The following is a 25,353-nucleotide window of genomic DNA, read 5'->3' on the forward strand; positions in this document are numbered from 1 at the left end:
TAATATATATTAAACTTACCTAAATCTGTATTAGATTTACCTAGGTCGTTTTGACACTGATGATGAAAGTAGAAGATTTCTTGCCTTCCCTATTGTACTTCATCATCACTCCACCTCCCCATCTTTCCCAGATCGTCCATTAGGCGATGGGTTTTGTTCAATTTCTAATCGTATAAGAACTGAATCCCGGCATGTTATTACTTACTAATAATCTACTTAACTGTCCGTTTAATCATTATCTACCTATCTACTATTGGCGCTGATATATCTACCATCGCAACGGAGGAGTGACTTACATCGGTTTAACCTCGGAAGTAGAAGCACAGTGCATCAGTGCGCACTCATACTCCCCACATCTAACTAATCCTTGCTGCAAATACTCACAAACTCCTTGTACAGACATACAAGGCGATCACAAGTCAAGATGGCCCAACCTACATCAAAAGAATCAACACTAACAATGTTTGAACTACTAAAGCCTGCTGCCGCTGAAGCCGGTGTTGCTCGGCTTGGTCGTCTAGCATTCGCTGGTAATCGAAGGATTATGCAGACACCAAACTACATCGCTGTTGCATCTCGAGGAGTTGTTCCTCACTTGACTCCAGACAATGTCACCAAGCACACAACATTTGATGCCGCATATCTAGCAATCGAGGACTGTATGAAGATGAAATCTATTTTTGAGCGCTAGTCTAACTTTGAGAACAGTTCTCGAGAAATCACAACCTCCTGTTCTTCAGCTGCCCCACTGGCTATGGCTGGATATACTGCTTCGCTTGGTACCTACATCTCACCTGAAGGGATAAAATCACACCATAGCCCGAAGACCCACACTCATTTGTTCCCAGCTGTGACAACACCTGTTGGAAACGGTGCTCATCATGTCAGCATTTTTACCTCTACCGGTTTCCGCAATCTCACTATCCCCGAGTTTGCTAAGACTATTGAACTCACTCAACCAGATATCGCCATTCCTCCAGCTGACCTTTTCCACTCCAGCTCAACGCCAACATCAAAACGTCAAATTCGCATGGTTGAGAGAACCGAAGAATGGGTTGATGAATTCTTTCATCTCTCGGACCCTAAGGGTCGTCTAAAAGAGATGGGTGTTTCCATCTTTGCTCCTGTATTGCCTGTTGAGTACCCTATACAGTGGGACTACTTGCGGTATCTTGCAGAAGACGTTCGAGACTGCCTTTCTGGTCTTGCCGTTTATGATGTTAACCTTGTCCCCGAGTTGGTGAACTATCCCTCTCTTGGATCTCTGCCGCGGTTGTCATTTGGGCCATCTAAGAGCCCCCAGGACATTCTGCGACAGATCGCTCTCGGTATCGATATATGCACGGTACCTTTCGCCAACACCGCCTCCGATGCAGGCATCGCCCTATCGTTCACCTTCCCACCCCCCGAGTCCTCCGACATGCAGCCACTGGGTATCGATATGTGGTCAGAGGAGCATACAACATCCCTGCAGCCTCTAGTGAACGGTTGCCAATGCTACACTTGCACCAAGCATCACCGGGCATTCATCAAGCACCTACTGAATGCGAAGGAGATGTTGGGCTGGAACCTACTCCAAATTCACAATCATGCCATTCTCACTTCATTCTTCGAAGGCGTTCGAGCAGCTCTAAACGAGAGTGCTGAGAAGTTTGACGAGCTTCACAAGAAGTTCTTGACTGTTTACGAGCCCGAGGTCCCTGCTGGAACTGGAGTGAGACCCCGAGCCAGGGGTTACCACTTCAAGAGCATAGCTGGTCAGACTAAGATCAACGAGCCTAGTTGGCAAGCGTTTGATTCGGTCGATGCCAGTCCCCACCCCGAGGCCATCGCAGAACCTCTCGCAGCTGTCGATGGAACACTGCCCGTCGATGAGGTTGCACCGAGTTTGGAGAAGTGACGGAGCTAATGTAGAAAGCCGTTCCTGTCATGTCAGGTACGGTCGCTGCGAAGATGTTATTCCGACGATCTGGCTCGGCCCACCTTCGATGCATGTTGATCAAGAGACAGCTGTGATATGGCCAGGCAGACTGGTGTTTGATCACCATAATTCCACTTAACGCAGTTGTCGATCTTATTACAGCTATAGTTGGTCGCGGGACTTATAGAATAGAGCCTTACGCATATTTTGCTCGGCTGTTGGAACCGGAATAGACAGCAAAAAAGCCAATTCTTTCAGTTCACCCGATTTTTCCGTAAGCCAACACCACAAAAGATAAGAAGAAGACGATCTGTTCACGTGCCGAGCGAGAGTCCGCTCAGGAGTCTATGAACATAGACCTGAAAGTTTATTGCCGAGCTCCGTAAAATTGCAGGTCCAACCACTCAATGTCGAATTTGGAGCACGTTTCGGTGAGCCATATGAGGCAGCTCCGAGCGGAATTACACAGCTGATCTTATCTTCATCAACAGTCTAGAATGTGCGCATTTACTCTACCTGCCTATAAGAAGTAAGGCGATTAACTTACGGACTAATCAATACCCTATGTAGATGCTTTCATAAACTTTACCAACGGCATCCTAAATCTATGATGAAATTAACTGAGTTTAGGCTGAAATATCACTGATTCACCACAGTAGGCTCGTTACCTCAATATTCTGCAATTTTTCACCAGGCACGCAGAGTCCATGAACAAGAGAATCGGATAGAAAGGTCACCAGTGGTAAGAGTGTTACGCCACCTACGCCGAGAAATCCACCGGAGACTTGGTACGACGTCAAGTAGCAATTCGGCCGACAAGGCCCGATCGAGTTATGCTAAGAAACAAGCTTGTCTGCAAAGTGGAATAAGAAGGATGAAGCTTTAAGCTTGATTGAAGCTAGCCAAGGCCTGCTCTCATGGATCTGGGGATCTGTGGAACTGCGGGAGCAGGGGTATAGGAGCCAATTGAACCTCACAATTCGCCCACGAGCGGCATCTGAGCTTCTGGAGAGAGCCACAGCCGAGAATCCTTGTCGACTTTCTGCTCCGATCTCAGCTGCAACTGGTGCTCTCGGGTGAACTTGAACTGGGATATCATGAGCCGGGACGTGGCGTTCACGTTCGGTCAACGACTTGGGACAGGAAAAGACGAGCCAAGGATCGGGGATGGGGATCGGAGATACAACATGTCAACGCTCATCATGGCACCTGGGTTACATGAGGGATCATGATTTGACCTGTTTTGACTAGCACCAACGGCGTCCATCGCCCTCCCCGCTGCCAATCCAATGATTTGAATCCATGATGCTCCGTAAAAGAGAATTGACAAGCATAAGTACTAGTTGCAGGGTCCTTTTGCAAGGTACGGGCCTGGCACAACTTACACACGTGCTATAGTCCTCCATCATGAGGCGCCAATCCTTTCCGTGATGCAACACAACAGATGCACTTTTTTCATCCCAACACACTGGATCTGCCCGTACTCTCTCTCGCCGATCTAAACCTGTCTCGGATGTTTGTCCTGGCCGTTTCCTAAGCTTAATTGGCCAGATGCAATGCGACGTTAGGCCAAGATCAGTTCATCATAAGTCTCCTCAGCTTGTCCCACAGAGGAAGGCCAATTGTCTATCCGCGACATGGGATAGCTTCTCGGGGACGAATTTGTCTTCCGAGAGGCAGCTATCCACGTGGGATCGGCGCAGACGGTTATAAAGCATGATGCCCTCTCTGAAAGTTTAACTTATCGAGCTCCCCTCTCAAGCTGCCTCAGCTCGCGCCAACCACCAGCTTCCGCTTCTTATTCTTGGAAATTGGGTTCAGATTCACCAGAATGGTCAAAATAAATGCCATTGCCGCTCTTGCGGCCTCAATTGCTGCTGTGTCTGCCCAGACCTACCAGCGTCTCGGCACATGTCCCACTCTGGGCTGTGTTCTTCCCCCCGACCAGAGTGATTTCCTGCCCGGCCAGCTCTTCGATCTCCGTGTCGAAGTCCACGCTCCCGTGAACGGCTCCGAGGCTGCTCACAACGGAAAGCCCGATGAGAAGTTCACCGTGACCATCGCCAAGAAGGGCGAGAAGGCCAAGGACTTTGCAAAGGCCTTTGGCGTCAGTGAGCCCAAGCTCGAGACATGGAAGTTCAAGTGGTACGAGGATCTGTTTGCCGAAGACGAGGACAAGCCCAGCATTGTCAACGTTGCTTCCAAGGTCTACCGCAAGATTGCCCTCTACGAGCCCGGCACGTACACCGTTACCCTGAACTATTACAACGGCGAGAAGACCACTGCCGAGTGGACTGTTCGCGAGCTTCAGCCTAAGCGAAAGGCCAAGAACGTCATCTTCTTCATTGGTGATGGCATGACCACCAACATGGTAAGTCGAATCACAATGTGAGAGGCTCGTGGAAGCTAACTAGTTTCATAGATCACTGCCGCTCGTCTCTTGGGACACAAGAGCATCAACGGAAAGTACCAGACTCTGATGAAGCTGGACGAGTTCCCCGTTCTCGGTCACCAGATGACCCATTCGATCGACAGCTACATTACCGACTCTGCCAACTCTGCCTCTGCTCTTTACACTGGCCACAAGAGCACTGTCAACGCCATGGGGTAAGTAAACTACCTCGCCACTTGAGATTAAAAGCTAATATGTCAGTGTCTATGCTGATTCCTCTCCCAACCCCTTCGATGACCCCAAGGTCGAGACCATTGTTGAGGTCTTCAAGCGTGTCTGGGTAAGCTTAACCCCAATTGAGTTCACTTCAAAATTCTAATGACAACAGGGCGGTGCTTGGGGTGCTGTTTCTACCGCTTTCCTTGCCGATGCTACCCCCATTGCTCTCAGTGGTCACACCCGTCTCCGAGGCCAGTATGGTCCTTTGATCGACCAGGCTCTCAACGGCATGACCAACTACAGCTGGACCCAGCACGGTGGCCCTGATGTTTTCTTCGGTGGCGGTGCTGAGAACTTCTTCGCTGGTAAGGGCTCTTACCAGGGCAAGGACTACTACAAGGAGTTCCAGAAGAAGGGCTACACCGTCTCTCTCAACAAGACCTCTCTCCTCAAGGCCGACAAGAGCAAGCGTGCTCTTGGTGTTTTCTGCCAGAGCAACCTCCCCGTCTGGCTCGACCGCAACGTCTACAAGGACAACCTCGAGGGCCGCGAGAACAACCCTACCGGCGGTAAGGGTGATGCTTCTGATCTCCCTGGTCTCAAGGACATGACCCTCAAGGCCATTGACGTTCTTGCTACCCGTGGCAAGGACAAGGGTTTCTTCCTCATGTCTGAGGCTGCCTCTATCGACAAGCAGATGCACGCTCTTGACTACGACCGTGCTCTCGGTGATCTTCTCGAGCTTGACGACACTGTTCGTGCTACTGTTGAGAAGCTCAAGAAGCTCAAGATCCTTGATGAGACCCTCATCATCGTCTCTGCTGATCACGGCCACGGTTTCGAGTAAGTAATTTTATTCCAATAGCTTTCACATCAGATAACTAACAGTCACAGCGTTTACGGTTCCGCCGACACTGAGTACCTTGCCCAGCAGGAGGATGACCGTGACAAGCGCCGTGCCATCGGCACCTACGCTCAGTCCGGCGAGTCTCAGTACACCAAGAAGGCCAAGGGCATCAACTACGGCACTGGCGCCAACTTCCCTACCAACTGGGAGCCCCGATACGCCATCGCTGCTGGTGTCGCTGCCGTGCCTGACCACCGTGAGGACTACAAGGTCAAGAAGGCCGGTCCCCGCGAGGCTGCCGTCGAGCTCAAGGACGGTGACTACTACGCCAACCCCGAGGACTCTCCCAAGGGTTTCCTCATCAACGGTACTATCAGCACCGATAACGCCCAGGGCGTTCACTCTCTCACTGATGTCCCTGTCTATGCTCTTGGTCCTTGTCAGGAGACTTTCAGTGGCACTTTCAACAACGTTGACATCTTTTACAAGATTGCCAACTGCCTTGGTCTTGCTCAGGGCAAGAAGCAGGGTTATTAGAAAATTATTAATCGGCGGCGGTGGTGGGCTTACGACGAGATGAACGAGTGATGTATAAGTTGGTAGATGATAGAGACGCAAGTGCTGCGAGGTGTAATAAGAGGAACTTTTGACCAATGAGCAATACACATTTGAATATTCGCAGGTTCTTATTCATTCGCATTTTGTATGCGAGCATATCTGGTTGTTAATTGTTACAGATTTCTTGTGATCTGCCTCGGGCCATCTCACTTTGACTCCATGGGTTTCCTTGCTGATAGCGAATTCCGAGGCAATTCCAGACTTTTTCTAAGTCGTCACTCATAAATCATAAATTCATAACCGTTTCCTTCCATAACATTTCCCATATGATACACGTGCGATATGACCTGGCGTTTCGTCAAACTTCGAATGCACCCTAGTCAGTAGAAGATCTGCTTGCCGATGTCATGAGGGGATAACTAGTCCGTAGTTTGAAGGCCAAGCTGATCAATCAGCGACATGACGCCGTTCATATCGGTAGTCTCTGGATCATCATGATCTCTGGGACGAAGACAATCGCCGTTCAGCCAGATGGAGAGACGATCATGGTTGTGAGCACGCTTTCGAAGCTTCTGGATCTCAGGGCAGCAAACTCCCCCAGCGACAATGAGTTGGATGTTCGTGGTATGATGGCACATGGCATCTAGCTGCTCAACGTGGTTGGAGAAGAGACCTGGCCCTCCAGCTGTCATGATGCTTGCAAAACCAAGAGTGATGAGCTCTGCAATGACAGCTTCTGAGTTTCCACGTTCAGCGAAGTGGTCGAAAGCACGGTTGAAGACACAACCAAATGGCTTGGCCATGTTAATGAGATAGCGACAGTATGCTGAATCAATCACAATTTCGTCGCGAGAGTTCTGTGTCGTTTCCTCATGGCTACGCCTGACACATCCAAACACGAAGGAATCTCCGCGGATAGCATTCATGACGCTTGTTTCCTTGAGCTGGCGAATAGACTCGCTCATCTGGACGAGTTCATTGTTAGAGTAAACGTAGTCGTGAGACTCGCCAGGAGTAGAAGGGCTAGGAGCTCCACGGGGTCGAATGACGCAGCTGATTGGGATGTGGATCTTGCTTTTGAGATGACGAAGCTCTTGGGCGGTGGGAGTAAGTCCGCCTACGGGAGAAGAGCCCTTTCGGCAGAGGAGAAGACGCTTTGCACCAAAGTTGGCGGCTCTGAGAGCGTTGTGGGGGCCATAGATTGTGACCTCAAGAGGGATCTGGCGCGGGTATTTAGCTGGCAGAGGAGGCATCTTGAATTGAGATGGTAGGTTGATGTTGATCTGAGGGCACTATCAGATGGATGAGAAGCAAGAGTTTGTGATGTTGTGAAGATGAAGCCCGAGGACGATATTGGTGAAGAAGAGAAGGAGTCATATTGATCAGCTGAGGGTGTTCGCTTATAAGGTGATGATGATGCCATTGCAAACTCCCTCTTCCAGCAGTGAAGCACAGCTCATACCGGAGTTGATAGTGACTGCCATGTTGATAATCGAACGAGATGTTGATATTAAGCGGTTTTTTTTTGCCAATGCCCGCCCAGCAAAGGCGCGTATACGCAGATTAATTCATCGCCAAATTCTCAGTGCCTTGTTTGATACTATTTCAGAATATAGGCTTCTACCAGATAGCGCCCGTGATAAATTCGTTGGTGTTGACGTTGCCTTGCCAAAGCCCGTTTGCTCAGACCTCGCCTCATCCCACCACGGTACGTAAATGGAAATCAATTAAACGCCCCTCGGCCAAGGATACCCCGCTAAGATTGCACCACAGTGGAGCATCTAACCCCTGTAAAGAATCACAGAGCTTCTATTTACAGTGGAGCAGGGTGACAACTGGACCACTAATGCCAGGCGTTTCTGCAATGTTTTTAGGGGACCTGCAGAGGCAAAAAAAATTACCGTGAAAAAAACAGGGGTCCTTCGGCGCGGGAGCCAATGACATCAGCGAGAACCCCACCTCAAGAAAAAAAAATGTTGATTTTCACCGCTGAGGAGCTTTCATAGCTTAAGATGAGATTTTTTTTTAATGGGTGCGGGCAGAGCTTTCAGTAAATAAATAAAGCACCTCTACACCGATCTTCCTCGTCCCTCTCTCCCCTTTCACATCTTTCTCTTTTTTTTGTCCTTTTATACTCTACAAGATACCCCTCGGTTTCTCTCGTTATATCGAGTGATTTGAATGCATCCTGATTCTTTCAAGTTAAAGTTCAAAATGTCTGCCGGAGATATGCACGACGAGCAGGTCAAGGAGGCCCTCATCACCTATGAGAAGCTCCAGGCCATCGAGGATGACTTTGAGGATGTTGAGCTCGAGATCCGTAAGTCAATTCTCATCTTTGTCTCACAGAAACTCTACTAACAGCAGCAGTCCGTCAGCAGGATAAGCTCACCAAGGACCTCTACGTCAAGCGTCAAGAGGTCATCGCCAACATCCCCCAGTTCTGGCCCCTCGTTTTCGAGCAGTCCCCTCCCGAGGTCGATGAGTACATCCAGCCCAGCGACTCCGAGCTCCTCCTCAACGCCCTGACCGGCCTCTCCGTTGAGCGCTTCGAGCTCCCTAACGGTGACCCTCGCTCCATCTCCCTCAAGTGGGAGTTCAAGGAGAACGACTGGTTCGAGGACAAGGTTCTCGAGAAGAAGTTCTACTGGCGCTTCCACAAGGACGGCTGGGCCGGTCTCGTCTCCGAGCCCGTCGACATCAAGTGGAAGGAGGGCAAGGATCTGACCAACGGCATGCTCAGCCTCGCCAAGAAGGTCTACGATGAGGAGAAGGCTGGCAAGAAGCTCGGTGAGACCGAGGCCTCCAAGAAGCTCCACAAGCTCATGGAGGAGACTGGCATGGGAGGTGTCAGCTTCTTCTGCTGGTTCGGCTTCCGCGGCCGCAAGGTCAGCCCCGAGGAGTCTGAGGAGGGCCGCAAGCTCGAGGAGGAGAAGCGCAAGGCCCGCAAGGAGGGCAAGTACGATGAGGATGATGATGACATGGACGAGGACGACGATGATGATGAGTACGAGTATGAGATCTTCCCCACCGCCGATGATCTCGCCGTCTTCATCGCCGAGGATCTGTGGCCCGGTGCCATCAAGTACTTCAGTATGTACCTCTCACAGCGTGAAGCAGAGACAGTTCAGGTTTAACAAGCAATACCAGCCAACGCCCAAGAGGCCGATGATATGCCCAGCGACCTCGAGTTCGAGGAGATGGACGAAGATGACTCTGATGACGATGAGGCCCCTGCCCTGAAGAAGCGTAAGGCCTAAACCGTCCAATGATTTTTTGTTTTTGTTTTCATGATGATCTAATTTTTCTCTTGGTAAAGAATAGACTAAGGCACGCGGATGAAATGATGGCTACGAAAAACGGTTATGGGATCAGGAAAATGGGATGGATCTACCGATTGGGTTTTCGGTAGATAATGAAATAAAAGGATCGAATTTATCAGCAGTTTCTTAGGTCTTCATGCGATACTATGACAAAGTGAAATGATGTCACACACTGCTGTATATTGCTTTGCCATGGTCTAACTTGAGACTCTCAAGGGACGGCCTGATCAGTGAAAGACATCAATATTCTTCACACTTTGTAAAGCATGATTCTGGATAACTTGGCTTATGCAAAAACGAATGAACCTCATCAGACGGTTGATTCTACTGATTAATTGGTGATGTCTCTCTCTTTACAGGTCGTAAAAAGAGCGGGGCATGACACCCTCTGATGATGTCAAGTGATGGAAATCCGGGGTAGCTTCCTCTTTGCAGCTGTTGATGTTATAAACGGGAAATAAATAAACACGATACTACGTCAATCCAGCAAATGATTCCAAAGAGTTACTAATTCGGACTTGCCTAAGAACTCCCCGCTCGATGTCAAAGTGCGAGATCCGAGATCTGATTATCTCGGGTTGGTCTTCATTTGTCAGCCCACCTTGTTTGTACGTGATATCATCGTCACCCAAGTACACATCACATATTGTGACATTTCAAAGAGGCTACGTTTCTCTGTGCTGTTTGTAGCCACATTCAAATACCTTGTGGTTCCCCTCATGTTGGCGAGATCGAGTTTGAGAGTCTTTGCTAGACCTACGACAAGAATACGATACTCAACAATGGCGACTCCTTTCAAGATTCAGCTGGAACCCCAGAACTCGGGGCTGTTAGGGATGAAGCTTGGCCAGAGTGAGGCCTCAAAGGCAACTGACCTGCTGCAGAAAGATTTAGAGGTATGGCGGCCTGAGTTCAAAACTACTGTGTACCAAGTCAAAGGCTAATACTGATCAGAATCATCATGTCTTCTTCAATGAATCTGGTTTTCATGACCATGTAGATTCCACTCATATAGCTGTCTCATACTTCGCTAACGACATTTAGATTGTTCATCAAGTCTTAACTTTGTACGGTACCGGCGCAACAACAAAGGATCTAGACACAGCCTATAATGCTAACAAGGCATATCAACTTAAAGCAATGAAACCAAAGCCCGATGTCGTTGATAAACTGGAACACGGCTCAGACTGGTCAGAATATCTTGGCAAAGGTCGAAACTATGCTACATTCTTTCGTTTCTTTCAGGATGAAATCGACAGAATCGGATGGCAGGACACACTCAAGGAGTATCTCTTCAAAGACGATGCACGAGGTCGCGATATGCAAAGCCGTCTATTTGCCGGTATCCTTCACCCACTTATTCAGTTGCTGTATGGCATGGAGTGGTCACAGCCCATGATCATCGCTTCAGCTCTTGCACAGACTGCCGTTCATCGAGACGATTATAAAGAGTTTCTCACAGCCGCTGCTGAAAAGGCTCAAGCTTCCGACGCGCCACCGAAGATGAAGACCATCGGTGGCCTTTACGAAGATGCTGTCAAGAATGAGAAACTTCGAAAAAGCTCGCATTGGGATGATTCCAATCGGATCTTTGATGGTGTGTTTACGAGGGCGAAGGATGAGATGATCACTTTGGCTGCGAGAGTGAGAATTGGTGAGGAGGAGCTGGACGAAAAGATTGCCGAGATGGTGCATCATTCTGCTTTCGTTGCTTCAGCTGCTGCTTTTCATCCACCTCATGCTCCAAGATTCGAATTTATTCTCATGTAAGTCTCTCATTTCCACTTTCACCTCGTTTCTTAACAGAGTAGGCATCACATAACATCCACGCCCTTCTTCCTTACACTGAAAGAACAGTCCTGGATTCCAGTATCAACCAAGGCGCGCTTCTTGGAGAACAAGGTCCGCATGGATCTCCTGCAGTACATCGCTCGTGGCTCGCCAGCTCTTCGTAGCGATTTGCTTCGTGGCTATGAGCCTAAGGATGGAGAAAAGCTGGTGGGTAAGCCAGAAGATTTGTTCCCGAGGATTCACAAGGTTGTGGATGATGGGCACACTGTCAAGTTAGCCAGGGCATTGATGCTGGCGCAAAGAATTACAAAACCGTATGAGAACAAGGAGTGGGTGAAGATCAAGGGGGATGACGAGTGGTTGAGGGCTGTGTACTTGTTGCTGGATGCCAATGAGGAAGCTGATAGGCAGGGAGGTGCTATGTGGGTTAGATCTTCCGGGTTCGATGAAGCTTGGGAGGAGATTCCCAAGGCTAAGATGTAAGACAACCGAAAGGAAAGGCTTGTATGATATGCATGGGTATTATGAATCGTATTTACCGTCTATTCTAAACCAATCCATTCATCAGATCCCGCCTCAGACTGCTCATCTCCATCGACATCCATAAGCTTCACATCCACAGTTTTGCCACTTTCCAATGTCTTGACATCCTTCTTTCCAGACCTATCCTCCGCTTGGCCCAACAAATAATCAACCATGTACACGTTTTCGTCAGCAAGTCTCCTAATCTCATCCCTCATCTTGGATACAGCTCGCGCAACGACTCTTAGCTCGATATCGGCCTTGGCACGGTTTGCCGAGAGCCAAGCTCCGTGCTTATCAACGATAGCCTTGATCCAGACGAGGCAGAACTCGATGTGGGGTGACTCCTCGGTCTGGGCGGCGACGAAGCGGAGAAGACGAGAAACATAAACAGTAGGGAGGTCGGCAACCACGAGAGGAATTTCGGCGGAGGGGATGGCTTGGAAGACTCGCTTGATCAGACCAGCTTCGTTGAGGCGGAAGGCCATGACAAGTGCCTTGAGGTAATCTTGCTCTGTCTCGAGAACAGCGAGTGTTGAGGCAGGGGTGATCTCCATGTTCAGGTCGAAAGGATCGAACTGGATATCCTGATCCAAGCTGTAGATCAAGAGACCCTCTGTAGAGGCAGCACAGAAAGCAGTGCCAGCAGGTGAGAAACCAATGCCTGTCACACGCACCTCAGGGGCCTTCCTTCGTGCTGAAGGATCACCACGTTTTGATCCTGGCAACGAGCTATCCACGCGGTCTTCGCGGTCCGAGGCTTCCTGATCGTCGAGGTCTCCAGCAGGGCCGGCTTCAGTCAACAACTTGCTGTTCAGGAATTCCTGGGTACCAGAGAGAGAAAGGTTGACGCTGACGGTGTACTTCTTCAGCAGCACCATGGTTGTCACGGAGTACAAACAGATGTACTTGCTGTTTCCGCCAGCCAAGAGACAGCTGCCATCAGCGCTATATCGAATTGTGTTAAAGCTCTTTGTGCCGGCCATATTTGCCGCTGTTCGACGATCTGTGAGTTTTCGTCCTCCTGAAACATCTCTTCGTCCATCGACTCCAGAAGTCTGCTCTGCATCTGTTACTGACCAGAAAGTAAGCTGGCCATCTAATGTTGAGATGGCAAGTTGCAAAGAATCTGGACGGACAGCGATATCGAGAACATCAGCCTGGAGCTGCAGAGGCTCGCTGGTCTGTGTCCGGCTGAAGATGGACCAGATACGGGCTGTGCGATCCCAAGAACCACTGATAAGTGAGTCACCATTGGGTGTGAATGCGAGAGACGAGACAGGACCCTCGTGGCCTGATAACTGGTCAAGAAGTTGGCCTGTCTGGACGGACCAAATGTGAATGTCGAAGGAATCGAGAGATCCAGCGGCTACGACTTCGCCACTAGGGTCAACAGCCATGCATGAGAATGACAGTCTTGTAGGTGCTGTGAAAGTTCGGAAGTTTCGGTATCGGATCAAGTCCCAGGCTCGAATGGATCCATCCAGACTTGATGTGAAGAGAACATTACCCTTCTTGGCAAACTCGCAGGCTGTAACGCCGCTAGTATGCTCAGTGAAGGTAACTATGCAGAAGCCTGACTGAATATCCCAGACCTTAATCTTTCCGTCATCTGCAGTGGTGATGATGCGCTGGCCGTCAGGTGAGTAGACCAGAGCGTTCATGGCGTCGAAATGGCCCTGCTGTTTAAGGATGTAAGACTCAGACTGCCACTCCCATACCAGTAATTGCCCCAGCTTAGATGCACCAAACGCCAACCACTCGCCACTTTTGTTGATGGTGACAAAATCTATATCGTTTTGCGAGATGCTCAGCTTGTGTATCATGTTAAAGTCGGGCATCTCGTACAGGCCAAACAGACCGTTGGAGAAACCAGCAACCAGGAGATTCGTCTCAGGGTGGAAAGCGGCACATCGCACATGAGCGCTTCCCTGCATGAAGTAGTGCCGTTGGACAATGCGCCATCGCATATCTGAATCCTCATCATCGTCCTCCATCTTGTCGTCGTCCTTGATACGGTTGATAGGCTTAACATATTGCCAGTCAAAGACGGCGCCATCCTTGCTAACAGTGTAAATCATCTCCTGGTTTTCTGAGAACCAAGCGCCGATGACAGCCTGTTTATGGCCTGAAAGCACCGTGGGGGTGAAACCCTCCTCAGGGTTCAAACTCCATATCCGCGCCGTGAGATCCTTGGAGGTTGTGAGGAAGAATCGCGAGTCGCTGGACCACTCAATATGGCTAACGGTATCGAAATGGCCGGTATGTGTGTGGTATCGAACGAAAGGAGCAAATTCGAGTTCACCCTCGGCAGAAGCATCGGGGGTCGAGGGAACGTGCCAGACCTCAATTTTGCGACCCAGTCCCACGGCGAAATGTCGACCAGATGGCGAGAATGAAAGTGCTGTGACAGAAGATCGGAAGGAGAAGTGGTATATGGATATCCTTCGGGGGACATTGGTCAAGATCGCGTGTCCATCTTCGTCAATGGAGAGGAGAAGGTTGCCGCGTGGTGTAAGTCCGATGCGGGCAATGTTTTTGCGGTGAGCGAACGGGAGGGTATATGATTTGTTTCTGTGGAACAATTAGTTTTGGCCCATTCATTTTGAAGTTCAGACCGGCTCAAGGTAACTTACTCTACCAGATTAAAGACAGTCACTCTGTTGCCGACCGGCGAGAAAAGATGGGTGCCATCGGGGCTATAGAGCAGGTTGCCCTGGCAGTAAACAGTGCCCAGCAAGTTCGAGAACTATAGTGATAAGTCAACACATCTCATCGAGGCCGGAAGCATCTCATTGTCATCCTTACCTTGAAATCGGTCTTCATTATTGTCTGCAGGTCATAGCCATGATGCTTCTAAACATCAAATCGCAAACCGCCAAAAATTCATCGTTGCGCCTTATCGATAAGAGCCGATTTTTTGCGACAGTCGGCGGTAGAGTTATTCCGAGACGATGATGTGCCACCAGAAGTGTGGCTGGCCCTTGGGAGCAAAGCAAGAAAACTTCTGATGTTAAACCAAAGCGCCAAAAATATCTAATCTACGGCCCACTAAATTTATACTAAGTTATACTAAATTATACTAAATTTACCTAAGTCTTTTTGTCACTTAGGATAAATGTCCTAAGTTTTCTTTCCTCCCCTTGGCTGGCCAAAGCTCCAGGGACCAATGCAGGCTAGGGGCAGTGGCTGTTTACTCGATCTTGCATAGCAAGACCCGTTTTGTTTGGCAGTTTCCCTTGCTGCCCCGTGTCCACTAGCCACTGTCCACTCACGGTACCGTGTCAACGCTAGCCTATCAGAAGCAAGCGTCCCTGGGAGTTGCTTTAGGGGGAAAGGGCAGGAAATTCGTTCCAATTCCCCTGAACTCAGGCAAGCACGAGCTGTCCCTAAACCTCCCTCTCCACCTTGAACATTTGCACTCGTTCGACCTTCATCGCGATATCGCAGTCGCTTGTTGTCTTGCATTGCATTGTCTTTGTTTTAAAGTCGTGTTTTACGCTTCAGATCCTCTTCTAATTCAACCTTTATCTTCCCGTACCCAAATCAACAACTTCAAGATGGCTTCTGCAACTGCCGAGAACGCTTCACCGATTGGTATTGCCAATCTGCCCAACCAGCGACACAAGATTGTCGCGAAGCGCGGTGCCGGTTTCACTATTATGGTATGCTTCTAAGCAATCAACTCACTCGTTTTTCATTGCTATACATACATAGCAAGGCACATCGAGATCTTCTGAACTATTGCTCACCGCATCATGTCTAGGTTGCTGGCGAGTCTGGTCTGGGCAAGACTACCTTCATCAACACTCTTTTCTCCACCACCATCAAGAACTATGCCGACCACAAGCGCCGTCACCAGAAGCAGGTTGATAAGACTGTCGAGATCGAGATCACCAAGGCCGAGCTCGAGGAGAAGTTCTTCAAGGGTATAGCTCTGAATGAAGCACGTTGTTGCCCAACCCTCGCTAACACCCCCTTTCAGTCCGACTGACCGTCATCGACACACCCGGATTCGGCGACTACGTTAACAACCGCGATTCTTGGATGCCCATTATCGAGTTCCTCGACGACCAGCACGAGTCTTACATGCTTCAGGAGCAACAGCCCCGCCGCCAGGACAAGATCGACCTCCGTGTCCATGCCTGCCTTTACTTCATCCGCCCTACCGGCCACACCCTCAAGCCTCTCGATATTGAGGTCATGAAGCGTCTCTGCTCGCGTGTCAACCTTATCCCCGTTATTGCCAAGGCCGACACCCTCAGCCCCGCCGACTTGGCCAAGTTTAAGCAGCGCGTAAGTAATTATGCATCGAGTTCACAACCCCCAATTCTAACTCTATCTAGATTGTCTCTGTCATTGAAGCCCAGAACATCAAGATCTACCAGCCCCCGATCGAGGAGGACGATGAGGCTGCCGCTCAGCATGCCCGCAGCCTTATGAACGCCATGCCTTTCGCTGTTATCGGCTCCGAGAAGGACGTCAAGACCAGTGATGGCCGCATTGTCAAGGGCCGACAGTACTCTTGGGGTGTTGCCGAGGTTGAGAATGAGGACCACTGCGATTTCAAGAAGCTCCGCTCTATCCTGATCCGAACACACATGCTCGACCTTATTCACACCACCGAGGAGTTGCACTACGAGGCTTACCGCGCTCAACAGATGGAGACCCGCAAGTTCGGCGAGGCTCGTCCCCGAAAGCTCGACAACCCCAAGTTCAAGGAAGAGGAGGAGGCTCTCCGAAAGCGTTTTACCGAGCAGGTCAAGATCGAGGAGCAGCGTTTCCGTCAATGGGAGCAGAAGCTCATCTCCGAGCGCGACCGTCTCAACAAGGATCTCGAGCAAACCCATGCTCAGATCAAGCAGCTCGAGCAAGAGCTGGAGCAGATGCAGGGCAGCGCTGTCCGCAGCCACGGTCGCCGCTAAACGATTTCGAGCAGGCCTTTATGCACACTTGCATGGCTGCAGTTGGACAGTCGTTTCTTCAAGTTTCTTTTACCTGGAGCTCCGTTTTGGGGTTTGGAGTTGAAAAATGAAAGGTCCGAAGAATACCACAAGAAGACAGGAGAGGGACCACGAGTTCATGGATATACCTGCTCGCTCTTCCCTACGGAGGTCAAAGGGGAGCTGCCCTTGCTGGGACTTGTTATCATGGCCGCGGCATGTTGTGTAGGAGTTATGATTCCCTCCCCATGATTTTGTTTGTTCTTGGTCGCTATGCCGGCAACTCATACCCACAAGTACGAGACGCCTTTGAAGCGAACAAGACGTATGGAGAAAGCCTTGATAGTCTTACCCGTTTTTTATTACAACCTTTTACTAGAGCCCTTTCTCTCAGCTAGGCACATTTTAGTTTCGATGTAATTTCAATCACAACATTTTATGATACCAGTTTGAGATTCGAAGGTTTCAATCCATTGCATAACACCTCTGGTTGCTATTCAATATTCCATGAAATGTTGCAAGAGTCCCATTAACCAAATGTGAACCGGGGGAAACAGCCACCAAACTCCATGCTCTAGGCCAAACTGACCAAATTCATACCCAAAAAGAAATACAGTGTCCTCTGAGTACAATATTGAAATCACTACAGGTTTGAAGTCAATCTCAGTCTTTCCGTCTAGGATATTACCCCAGACCCCCAGTGCTATAAGGCGTCCATGCTGGCTCGTGTTGTCAGTTGCTCGTTTTTATTTCCAAGTCGCGAAATCTGCAGGAAGACATCCGTTCCGTAGCCCTCGAGGCTATGCAAGTCAAGATTTCCAGCCCAATACTCAGCATAGACACGGCTCAGAGGTAAACCCATGCCGAGACGCAGGTTGGGCGGCCGACTGGTGAGAGACGATAATGAACTTTGATAAGGCGGTGCTTTCAAATCTGCACGCCCCAATTCCTCCTCTACGTGAAGCTCCTGCATCGTTGCTGCCATCTTCGGCACCTGCGCAAGATTCTCGAGACGTCTTTGGCTTTGCGGACCCTTGCTGAAAGACCAGAGATGTGGCAGTTCAGCACGAGGGATACCACCACCACGATCGCATATGCGGATGATAACATGTTGCTGGTTCTCGCAGATGGTTATCTCCACAGGGGGCGGCTTCACACTGTCAGGGTCCGAATGGACTCTCTGATGTCGATCAATGACGGCCTGGACAGAGTTGCGGAGGAGCTCGCCAATGATGTACTCGAGATGACTTAGAATGTAAGGAAAAGAGGCATCGAGATGGCCATCAACTGTGATTTCGGGAATCTGGACGTCAGGGCCATTCGTTGTGCGGGCAAGAATAGTGATGGCTTTAGAACAGCGCTCGACAACATCCTTAGCATAGCACTTAATAAACACTTCGCCGATGAAGTCGGATTCGGAAAGTTTGGCTCCGGGAGAGAAGTTAGGGGAGTTGTAGGTTTCTGTTAGTGAAAGATGCTGCTCAGCGATGACACGTCTAGAAATGCGCTGTTCTATGTCAGTAAGTCACCAAAGTCGTGTAAGGATGGGCACCCTACCGATCTAAGAATGGTGTTCATGAAGTTATCCAGATCTTGAGGACTCATGAGACCACCGCATTCTAGGATTCCCATAGCAAGCTTCGGTATCACAGTCAAGTGGCCCTTTAGGTTATGGCTGATGAGTTCGCACAGCTTGTCGTTGTCCTCCAATGTTTTAACCTCTTTCACTTTGCGGAATGTATCGAAGGCGTGGTAGTAAAGGTCGTAAACCTCCTTAATATGTGGGTTCATAGTAACGACATAGGGTAAACGTTGCATATCTCGGATCCGATGCGCAATTCTAATCACATGTCAGATCTCTTTATTCTCTGCGAAGCTTCCCAAGACTTACCGTGTAGGCAATTCAGTGCGAACATAGTTAGCCGAGCTTATCAGACGAGATTCTGTAAGAGAGCGGCCAAAAACCATAAGTTGGCGGAGACTGATAGGTCGAGCTTCTTTCGCGACCCAGCTGAAGGCATCATGAGTTAGCTTTTGCAACCAGAAATCATATCGAAAGAAAATGCCATACTCATCAAGGATTGAAACAGGACGCCATGATGCGTTTGTACCAGCGCGAAACTGAAACTTCGTATACGAGGTACGGGGAATATTCGCCAGGTAAGGACGCGGATCTGTCAGTTTACATCGCCTGCTCTGTCGCAGGGCGATGGATGGCATGTCGTCACAGGCACATGCGAGGATGAATCGAAGTCTGTATTGGTTGATGCGTTAAGCCCAATCGGTTGGCATAAGTATAGGGTGCTTTCAGACGATGTTCTGCGTTTGGAAGAGGAGAGTATGGATGGTAGGAGCGAAAGGAGACAATCTGCATACGCCGTCTCGGTGGGAAGGAAGCTTTGGGCGAGTGACTCGATACCTACTGCCCAGGAACGGGATTGGAGTTCTACCCCACATCTTGTTGGCGATACCGGCCCGCCCAAAATGGTGGGTTGCAGGAAGGAGGAGAGGTTTCCGTTTGTGTTTATCCCGGTCACGGCTGAGTTCTGAGGCTGATAAGCCCAGCACAAGCTGTGAAGCTGTAGATGGGGCTGTTTTAGATATGTGACTATTTATTTACAGAAGGCATGTCCATGACAACCAGTCATTCAATGTTTTGTTGTATGAATCTAGGGTAGCTTCCTGGATCTACCTAGGTAGTTGTGGCGTCTGATTGTTGCATTGTGGCAATGAGCTGTAACGGCCCATGAGTATTTCATATAGTCTAAATGTCTGTCCAAAAATGGTGTAAAAGAAAAGAACGAATCGTGTTTCATCAAGTATTGATGTTTGTCCTTTTCAGGGGAATCATGCTGACGCACACTCTGTCAATTCGAGCTGTTCTTCGAAGTACCTACCTAAGCTAAGGCATGGCATAGGTAACTTCATAACATCTATGAGCATGTCAGACAAAGTATCTCGGTTCCTTAGTGCAAAGTTGAAAAACGACATGGGAAACAAAACCAAATATGTTTCCCAGCTTGCGTCAGACCGCTTCTATTTGCCTGCATCCTGAATGAAGTTGCAAGCCATCAAAACCGAGGCATGATTTATCTGACAAAGACTCAAGCTTAGCCTTTGGCTATGAGAGAACTGACAACGTCATTGGCGGGGTGACCTGATGACGCTTGGCGTGGCTGCTGTCTGTTAAAGTAATACAGCATTTATAGTGCATTTGTCCGCAAATAACAAGTCGCGTGACAACATTTGCTAGCTATCGCCTCACCACTCTCGTCAAGCCTGAAGTCTCGCACAACTCTTGTTCCCGCTGAATGATTGATTACTACTGGCTCTCTCTGCCTATCGATGCAAGACATTGGATCCAAACTCACTCACCTCACACTCCTTTCTCCCAGTTTAGTTTTATCCAAACTACAGCCTCTTCTCTTTGTTTAGACGCGACCTGACTTGACCTGGAATTTGAAAGGTCTAGGGGCTTAGGACCTGAGTTGTGGGCATCGTCTTTTACTGACATAACCGACCGCTCTACTCTTTTTTCTTTAACAGTGCAGAACTCGTCTTCCCCAATCGTCATAGCATAGCATTGCCTTGCCTTGCTTGCCTTGCATCGCATTCACTCACTGCCTTGCGTTGCGCTCCAGTTCCGAGCCCTCTCTTTTTTTTTTTTTGGACAATACTCTTTTGCTCACGGCAACACCTGGTCTCTTATTCCCTGCCCTTTGCGCCACTCGACATCGTCGAGCTTTGGCTGAAGCGCTTGCATTGATTGAGTTGCTCTGCTACTGCCACGCCCGTCTTTATATCGTGAGGTTTACTCTCTCGGGTGCCTGCCTTAACGTCACCGATTCTTCCGCCTCGGTCGCAGCTTCCTCAAAATGGTATGTTCCTGTCTGCTGCTGCCCCTTCCCGTGCAATCTTGTTCCATGCAGCTTGCCGTGACTCCCATGGTCGCTGGAGAGCAACTCGTGCGGCCCCATCAACACAGCTGCGTCATCCTTCTGGCTCTGCGATCATCACATATTATGCAACTTCGACTCGACCTTACCACATCTTCTTGACATGAAGTATTGCGCAGACTTCTCTACCTAGTGCCCTGAAGTCATCATCACCTCCAATAGCCTACCACTTGCCCCTCACCACCCACACTAACCCCAGTCACTCCCGATGCCGACATCATGACCTCGTTTCATCGCCGCCTATGCTTTCGCTCGGGGCTCAACGCTGACCGTCGCAATCTGCTGCAGACTCACGATATCAACTCACCTAACGACATGGTCATGGACACGGACGATTATATCGGCGTGGCCAACGAGCCAGAGAAGGTCGCCATCATTAACCCCGATAACCTCGAACAAAGCGAAGTCGACCAGCTGCAAGATCTGCCCATGGCGAACGACCGTGCGTACTCCTTTCACTATCTCATTGACTCCTTGCATTTGGTGCAGACCCTAGGCATCATATGTTTTCTGTCATGACCACCATCCGTTCCTGGAGCTATCTGGGCTAACTGTCATGCCTCTAGATGAAGCCATGAGAGAGATCTGTCTCCCACCCCTCATCGATGAACCGAAAATACTCGGAGACTACGAATACACATGGACTGTCGAAAACTGGCGAAGCTTGAATAAGAAGGAACATGGTCCTGTTTTTCAAGCAGGTGGCTTCCCATGGTGCGGCTAAGTTGATTCCGGCGCTGCCGTTACTCTTAATGCTGACGTTCCACTACTATAGGCGAATTCTGCTTTTCCCACACGGCAATAATATTGACCAATGCTCTATTTATCTTGAACATGGCTTCGACGCTGATAGTGTTCCCGATAACTGGAGCTGCTGTGTTCAATTTGCGCTCGTCCTATGGAACCCGAACGACCCCAGCCTATATGTCCATCACACTGCCCACCATCGATTCACTAAGGAAGAAGGCGATTGGGGTTTTACTCGATTTGTCGAGCACCGCCGAATGTTTAATGTACCATGGGAGGGCAGCAGCCGACCCCTCTGCGAAAATGACACTGCCAACATCACCGCCTATCTTCGCCTCGTCGAGGATGAGACGGGTGTTTTGTGGCACAACTTCGCCAACTACGATTCCAAGAAGGAGACGGGGTATGTTGGGCTCAAGAACCAGGGTGCCACCTGCTATCTGAATTCCCTGATGCAATCACTCTATTTTACAAACAAGTTCAGAAAGGTAGTGTCTCTTGGCTGTTCTCTTGTATACTATTAGCTGACTTCTATAGGCTATCTACGAAATTCCTACGGAGGCCGACCCCAGTATGACCAACAGTGCTTATACATTGCAACGACTTTTCTACCAGCTACAAACGTCAGACCAGGCCGTTGGAACCACGGAACTCACAAAATCTTTCGGCTGGGACACGCGACATATCTTCGAGCAACAGGATGTGCAGGAGTTTTCACGCAAACTCATGGAGAGGATGGAAGACAAGATGAAGGGAACTGCATCGGAGAATGTCCTGCCAGAAATGTTCAGTGGCAAGATCAAGACATACATCTCATGTATCAACGTCGACTATGAATCCAGCCGAATCGAGGACTTTTGGGACATTCAGTTGAATGTCAGTGGTAACAAGCATCTGCTCGAGAGCTTTGAGGACTACGTTCAGGTCGAAAAGATGGATGGAGAAAATCAATACTTTGCTGGTGATCAGTACAAGCTCCAGGATGCGAACAAAGGTGTCATTTTCAACAGCTTTCCTGACGTACTCCATCTACAGCTGAAGCGCTTCGAGTACGATATCCAGCGCGACACCATGATGAAGATCAATGATCGATACGAGTTCCCCGAGTTTTTTGACGCTGCGCCGTACCTATCTGAGGATGCCGACAAATCTGTTCCATGGACGTATCAGCTTCACAGCGTTCTAGTCCACAGTGGTGATCTGAACGCAGGACATTACTATGCCTTTTTGAAGCCTGAAAAGGACGGATGGTTCTATAAGTACGACGATGATAAGGTCACCAAGGCGACGATGCGCGAAGTGTTGGAAGAGAATTTTGGTGGAGAGTATCAAACATCCAACGGTTACCCGCGTGCGCCTGTGCAAAAGAAGGCTCCCATTATGCGCCAAAACAGCGCATACATGTTGGTGTATATCCGCCAATCTCGTATAGATGATATCCTGTGTCCGGTTACCAAGGATCATATTCCGCTTCATCTTAGTAAGTCTTTTGGCGTTCTTCCTTTGTCACCTTGCTAACCACCATAGGGCAAAAATTTGAGGAAGAGACTGTTCAGCGGGAGGCCCGCAAGAAAGAACAGCGAGAGGCGCATCTATACATGTGGGCCAAGGTGATCACTGATTACTCGTTTCAACAATATGGCGGCACAGATTTGTGTCAGTTTGATGCAAAGCCTGAGGATCCCGCTGCGCCAAAGTTCTATCGCGTGCGTCGCGCGATGACCATGGAGGAGTTTGTTGCGCAAGTTGCATCGGATATGGGCGAAGATCCACGAAGGGTACGACTTTGGCTCATGGTCAATCGACAGAATAAGACAGTTCGCCCTGACCAACCCATTATGGATTTGCGGCCTACAGTCGACGAGACTTTCTCCCGTTCCGCTGCCCACAGGGATGCTAGTTTACGTGTGTGGGCTGAGGTTGCCGAGGAAGTCAATGCTGATGGAGAGCCAATCTGGCCATCTTACCAGAGTCAGCCCAATGGTGTTATCGTCAAGAATGACACCATCTTACTTCTTCTTAAGCACTTCGATATCGACGCCCAGACGCTGCGGGGTGTCGGCCATGTCTACATTTCCAAGGACAAGAAAGTTGAAGAACTGCTGCCAATGATCCTGAAGAAGATGGGATGGGGCGAGAAGCTACCTGCTGAGGAGAAGCTTCTGCTTTGGGAAGTAAGAAAACTACTCACCTTGAACGACCGAAGGTAACTAACTCAAAATAGGAGATTAAGCCTACTATGATTGAACCTCTCAAGCCCAAGCAGTCGCTGAAGGTTGCCGAATTGCAAGACGGAGACATTATCTGCTTCCAGCGAACCAAGGCCGGCGTCGAAAAGCGCGCTGGTGAAAAGACCTCGCAAGAAACGTATGTTGTTACAGTAATATAGTGCGGGCCATTCATTTACTGACATGTTTTCAGAAGTAACACATCTGACCATTTCGAGGATGCGCGTGAATACTACGATTTCCTTGAGAATAGGCGAACGGTTAAGTTCCACCCGCATCCCGCTCGATGTGATCAGGCGCAGTATCCCCCATTTGATCTCGTGCTTAACACTAAGATAACTTATGACACGCTTTCAGAGCGTGTTGGAGCGTATTTGGACGTGAAACCGACACATATTCGGTTTTGGACAGTAAACGCCTCCACGCAAAACCCCAAGACACCGGTTAGACGCGGAGCAAACCCAACACTGCGACAGATTCTCAGCCCTATGGGCTCAACTGCCCTCAACTCCACTCAGAGAGACGATGCCTTTTACTTTGAAGTCCTTGAGATGAGTTTAACAGAACTCGACACCAAGAAGAGCATCAAGGTCAATTTGCTGAGCGAAGGCATCACCAAAGAGGTATTTTTGAGTCTCATCATCTTTCGACAATGCGACTAACCTTGTATGCAGGATACATACGACCTACTCGTCCCCAAAACAGGAACTATTGACGATTTAGTCGAGGTTTTGATAAGAAAGGCGCAAATACCAAGCGAGACGGACGGTGGAAGAATTCGCATCTACGAAACTAGCTCCAACCGCTTCTACCGTGAGCCTCTACGCGAACACCCCGTTATTAACTTGAACGAGTTTGCGAAGATCTATGCGGAACGAGTTCCTCAAGAGGAGCTCAATGCCGACGATACCCATTTCATTCATGTCTTCCACTTCCACAACGACGTCAGCCGCGTTCATGGCGTGCCGTTCAAGTTTCTGGTCATCGAGGTGAGTGCCTTTGATACTAAGACGCATTCAATGAATTAACATAGCGACAGGGCGAGAGCTTTGCAGACACCAAGAAGCGATTGGAGAAGCGAACCGGAATCAAAGGCAAGAGCTTTGAGAAGATCAAGATCGCTGTTGTGCGACGAGCCAATTACTCAAAACCCCAATATCTCAATGACGGTCAGTGCCATTTTTTGCATTTGACTTATTGAGTAACTAACAACATGTTTTTAGATGATGTGCTATCAAGTTTCATACAAGGGGAAGACGACTACCTCGGCCTTGACCATGTAGATAGAACGAGGACATTGAGGAACGGCGTTGGGGACCTATTCCTTAAATGAAAGGTGCCGAAAGAGAAGGAGATCATGTTGTCACGAGAGCATGTAAGCAATAAGGCAATGAGTGTCGCCGATGATGAGGCAGAGACACTGAGTATCTAGCATATAAGCCTGCCTGCCGCTTGGGAACCGCAGCACTCAAGCATCGCACATTCGCAGTCAAAAAGCATTGGTGCTGCTGCTCAACTGACGAGCACAAAGCCGTGGAAAAGAGCACACGCAAGGGTGCATTACATGAGTGTCTGAGCTGAGAGGCGGGTTTTGCCCAGTCATGATGATGAATGGATGGAAAGGCATGCGAAATGAAAGCATGAATCAAGAAGGATAGGGGCGATGATTACGGCATAAATTTCATTCTTACTATTCATTCCAATCGTTCGTGCTCGATCATGATATTTCATATATGCATGTTCTTGTGAGACTGGATGTACGAAAGACACCGAAAGACATCGATTCTATGTATTGCCATAACGGAGGGCAAACATGGTATTATATCGTAACGAAATCTTAGTATTAGCTTGGAGTTTTTAATGTCATGTGCTATTATTAAATCTACTAGTCTTGACCTTTTGACAT

The 25,353-nt window shown here is 49.2% G+C and overlaps 9 protein-coding genes across 17 annotated transcripts; 6 read left to right on the plus strand and 3 right to left on the minus strand.

Moving 5' to 3' along the window:
* Window positions 1–754: 754 nt before the first annotated feature.
* FOXG_01526 (queuine tRNA-ribosyltransferase) lies at window positions 755–2,247 on the plus strand (the record flags this gene model as incomplete). The annotated part of the gene is made up of 1 exon (XM_018378383.1): window positions 755–2,247. The coding sequence occupies one exon, from the start codon at window positions 755–757 to the stop codon at window positions 1,898–1,900; it is 1,146 nt and encodes a 381-aa protein (XP_018234296.1). The 3' UTR covers window positions 1,901–2,247.
* Window positions 2,248–3,449: 1,202 nt separating this feature from the next.
* FOXG_01527 (uncharacterized protein) lies at window positions 3,450–6,288 on the plus strand. The gene is made up of 5 exons (XM_018378384.1): window positions 3,450–4,292; window positions 4,344–4,528; window positions 4,575–4,653; window positions 4,702–5,375; window positions 5,427–6,288. The coding sequence occupies exons 1-5, from the start codon at window positions 3,753–3,755 to the stop codon at window positions 5,914–5,916; spliced, it is 1,968 nt and encodes a 655-aa protein (XP_018234297.1). The 5' UTR covers window positions 3,450–3,752; the 3' UTR covers window positions 5,917–6,288.
* Window positions 6,058–7,629, minus strand: FOXG_01528 (copper homeostasis protein). Its single transcript, XM_018378385.1, has one exon. It carries the CDS (start codon window positions 7,188–7,190, stop codon window positions 6,357–6,359), a length of 834 nt encoding a protein of 277 aa, XP_018234298.1. The 5' UTR covers window positions 7,191–7,629; the 3' UTR covers window positions 6,058–6,356.
* Window positions 7,630–7,957: 328 nt separating this feature from the next.
* Window positions 7,958–9,453, plus strand: FOXG_01529 (uncharacterized protein). 2 transcript variants are annotated; one of them, XM_018378387.1, is made up of 4 exons: window positions 7,958–8,257; window positions 8,308–9,030; window positions 9,088–9,186; window positions 9,257–9,453. In XM_018378387.1, exons 1-4 carry the CDS (start codon window positions 8,119–8,121, stop codon window positions 9,259–9,261), a joined length of 966 nt encoding a protein of 321 aa, XP_018234300.1. In that variant the 5' UTR covers window positions 7,958–8,118; the 3' UTR covers window positions 9,262–9,453. The 2 variants fall into 2 exon arrangements, with proteins under 2 accessions (XP_018234300.1, XP_018234299.1); XM_018378386.1 differs by having other exon boundaries at window positions 9,088–9,453.
* Window positions 9,454–9,703: 250 nt separating this feature from the next.
* FOXG_01530 (uncharacterized protein) lies at window positions 9,704–14,045 on the plus strand. Of its 3 annotated transcripts, none has more exons than XM_018378388.1 (4): window positions 9,704–10,156; window positions 10,215–10,256; window positions 10,305–11,026; window positions 11,072–14,045. In XM_018378388.1, the coding sequence occupies exons 1-4, from the start codon at window positions 9,980–9,982 to the stop codon at window positions 11,532–11,534; spliced, it is 1,404 nt and encodes a 467-aa protein (XP_018234301.1). In that variant the 5' UTR covers window positions 9,704–9,979; the 3' UTR covers window positions 11,535–14,045. The 3 variants fall into 3 exon arrangements, with proteins under 3 accessions (XP_018234301.1, XP_018234302.1, XP_018234303.1); XM_018378389.1 differs by having other exon boundaries at window positions 11,118–14,045; XM_018378390.1 differs by having other exon boundaries at window positions 10,215–11,026.
* Window positions 11,188–14,459, minus strand: FOXG_01531 (periodic tryptophan protein 2). Its single transcript, XM_018378391.1, has 3 exons — window positions 14,382–14,459; window positions 14,210–14,322; window positions 11,188–14,147 (listed from the first exon to the last, which is right to left on the minus strand). Exons 1-3 carry the CDS (start codon window positions 14,397–14,399, stop codon window positions 11,594–11,596), a joined length of 2,685 nt encoding a protein of 894 aa, XP_018234304.1. The 5' UTR covers window positions 14,400–14,459; the 3' UTR covers window positions 11,188–11,593.
* A 402-nt stretch (window positions 14,460–14,861) lies between these two features.
* On the plus strand, window positions 14,862–18,095 carry FOXG_01532 (uncharacterized protein). Of its 2 annotated transcripts, XM_018378392.1 has the most exons (4): window positions 14,862–15,238; window positions 15,340–15,502; window positions 15,559–15,869; window positions 15,920–18,095. In XM_018378392.1, the coding sequence occupies exons 1-4, from the start codon at window positions 15,134–15,136 to the stop codon at window positions 16,496–16,498; spliced, it is 1,158 nt and encodes a 385-aa protein (XP_018234305.1). In that variant the 5' UTR covers window positions 14,862–15,133; the 3' UTR covers window positions 16,499–18,095. The 2 variants fall into 2 exon arrangements, with proteins under 2 accessions (XP_018234305.1, XP_018234306.1); XM_018378393.1 differs by having other exon boundaries at window positions 15,340–15,869.
* On the minus strand, window positions 16,877–19,071 carry FOXG_01533 (serine/threonine protein kinase). The gene is made up of 4 exons (XM_018378394.1): window positions 18,588–19,071; window positions 18,408–18,527; window positions 18,074–18,356; window positions 16,877–18,023 (listed from the first exon to the last, which is right to left on the minus strand). The coding sequence occupies exons 1-4, from the start codon at window positions 18,734–18,736 to the stop codon at window positions 17,220–17,222; spliced, it is 1,356 nt and encodes a 451-aa protein (XP_018234307.1). The 5' UTR covers window positions 18,737–19,071; the 3' UTR covers window positions 16,877–17,219.
* Window positions 19,072–19,775: 704 nt separating this feature from the next.
* On the plus strand, window positions 19,776–25,341 carry FOXG_01534 (ubiquitin thiolesterase). 5 transcript variants are annotated; one of them, XM_018378397.1, is made up of 11 exons: window positions 19,776–20,394; window positions 20,761–20,914; window positions 21,039–21,186; window positions 21,248–21,707; window positions 21,757–22,699; window positions 22,747–23,393; window positions 23,444–23,586; window positions 23,641–24,070; window positions 24,122–24,436; window positions 24,487–24,616; window positions 24,671–25,341. In XM_018378397.1, exons 1-11 carry the CDS (start codon window positions 20,392–20,394, stop codon window positions 24,778–24,780), a joined length of 3,483 nt encoding a protein of 1,160 aa, XP_018234310.1. In that variant the 5' UTR covers window positions 19,776–20,391; the 3' UTR covers window positions 24,781–25,341. The 5 variants fall into 5 exon arrangements, with proteins under 5 accessions (XP_018234310.1, XP_018234309.1, XP_018234308.1 ...); XM_018378396.1 differs by having other exon boundaries at window positions 19,842–20,914; window positions 24,671–24,822; window positions 24,880–25,321; XM_018378398.1 differs by having other exon boundaries at window positions 19,881–20,394; window positions 23,644–24,070; window positions 24,671–25,321.
* The last annotated feature ends 12 nt before the right edge of the window (window positions 25,342–25,353 follow it).

This window comes from Fusarium oxysporum, chromosome 5 (assembly GCF_000149955.1).
Source record: "Fusarium oxysporum f. sp. lycopersici 4287 chromosome 5, whole genome shotgun sequence".
Taxonomy (NCBI): domain Eukaryota; kingdom Fungi; phylum Ascomycota; class Sordariomycetes; order Hypocreales; family Nectriaceae; genus Fusarium; species Fusarium oxysporum.

Bases quoted from the DNA above. Each gene is read 5' to 3' on its own strand.
- FOXG_01532 (XM_018378392.1), top strand. From the start codon at position 15,134: ATGGCTTCTGCAACTGCCGAGAACGCTTCACCGATTGGTATTGCCAAT. The intron at 15,239-15,339 runs GTATGCTTCTAA...CATCATGTCTAG, and splicing joins GTGCCGGTTTCACTATTATG to GTTGCTGGCGAGTCTGGTCT. The intron at 15,503-15,558 runs GTATAGCTCTGA...ACCCCCTTTCAG, and splicing joins CGAGGAGAAGTTCTTCAAGG to TCCGACTGACCGTCATCGAC.
- FOXG_01531 (XM_018378391.1), bottom strand. The intron at 14,148-14,209 runs GTAAGTTACCTT...ATTGTTCCACAG, and splicing joins ACTGTCTTTAATCTGGTAGA to AAACAAATCATATACCCTCC.
- FOXG_01530 (XM_018378388.1), top strand. From the start codon at position 9,980: ATGTTGGCGAGATCGAGTTTGAGAGTCTTTGCTAGACCTACGACAAGA. The intron at 10,257-10,304 runs GTAGATTCCACT...AACGACATTTAG, and splicing joins AATCTGGTTTTCATGACCAT to ATTGTTCATCAAGTCTTAAC. The intron at 11,027-11,071 runs GTAAGTCTCTCA...TTAACAGAGTAG, and splicing joins AGATTCGAATTTATTCTCAT to GCATCACATAACATCCACGC.
- FOXG_01528 (XM_018378385.1), bottom strand. From the start codon at position 7,190: ATGCCTCCTCTGCCAGCTAAATACCCGCGCCAGATCCCTCTTGAGGTC.
- FOXG_01529 (XM_018378386.1), top strand. From the start codon at position 8,119: ATGCATCCTGATTCTTTCAAGTTAAAGTTCAAAATGTCTGCCGGAGAT. The intron at 8,258-8,307 runs GTAAGTCAATTC...TAACAGCAGCAG, and splicing joins GGATGTTGAGCTCGAGATCC to TCCGTCAGCAGGATAAGCTC. The intron at 9,031-9,087 runs GTATGTACCTCT...AAGCAATACCAG, and splicing joins CGGTGCCATCAAGTACTTCA to CCAACGCCCAAGAGGCCGAT.
- FOXG_01527 (XM_018378384.1), top strand. From the start codon at position 3,753: ATGGTCAAAATAAATGCCATTGCCGCTCTTGCGGCCTCAATTGCTGCT. The intron at 4,529-4,574 runs GTAAGTAAACTA...CTAATATGTCAG, and splicing joins AGCACTGTCAACGCCATGGG to TGTCTATGCTGATTCCTCTC. The intron at 5,376-5,426 runs GTAAGTAATTTT...TAACAGTCACAG, and splicing joins GATCACGGCCACGGTTTCGA to CGTTTACGGTTCCGCCGACA.
- FOXG_01533 (XM_018378394.1), bottom strand. From the start codon at position 18,736: ATGCCATCCATCGCCCTGCGACAGAGCAGGCGATGTAAACTGACAGAT. The intron at 18,528-18,587 runs GTATGGCATTTT...TGATGCCTTCAG, and splicing joins CCTGTTTCAATCCTTGATGA to CTGGGTCGCGAAAGAAGCTC. The intron at 18,357-18,407 runs GTAAGTCTTGGG...ACATGTGATTAG, and splicing joins CGCACTGAATTGCCTACACG to AATTGCGCATCGGATCCGAG.
- FOXG_01534 (XM_018378395.1), top strand. From the start codon at position 20,692: ATGACCTCGTTTCATCGCCGCCTATGCTTTCGCTCGGGGCTCAACGCT. The intron at 23,394-23,443 runs GTAAGAAAACTA...AACTCAAAATAG, and splicing joins AGAAGCTTCTGCTTTGGGAA to GAGATTAAGCCTACTATGAT. The intron at 24,617-24,670 runs GTCAGTGCCATT...ACATGTTTTTAG, and splicing joins ACCCCAATATCTCAATGACG to ATGATGTGCTATCAAGTTTC.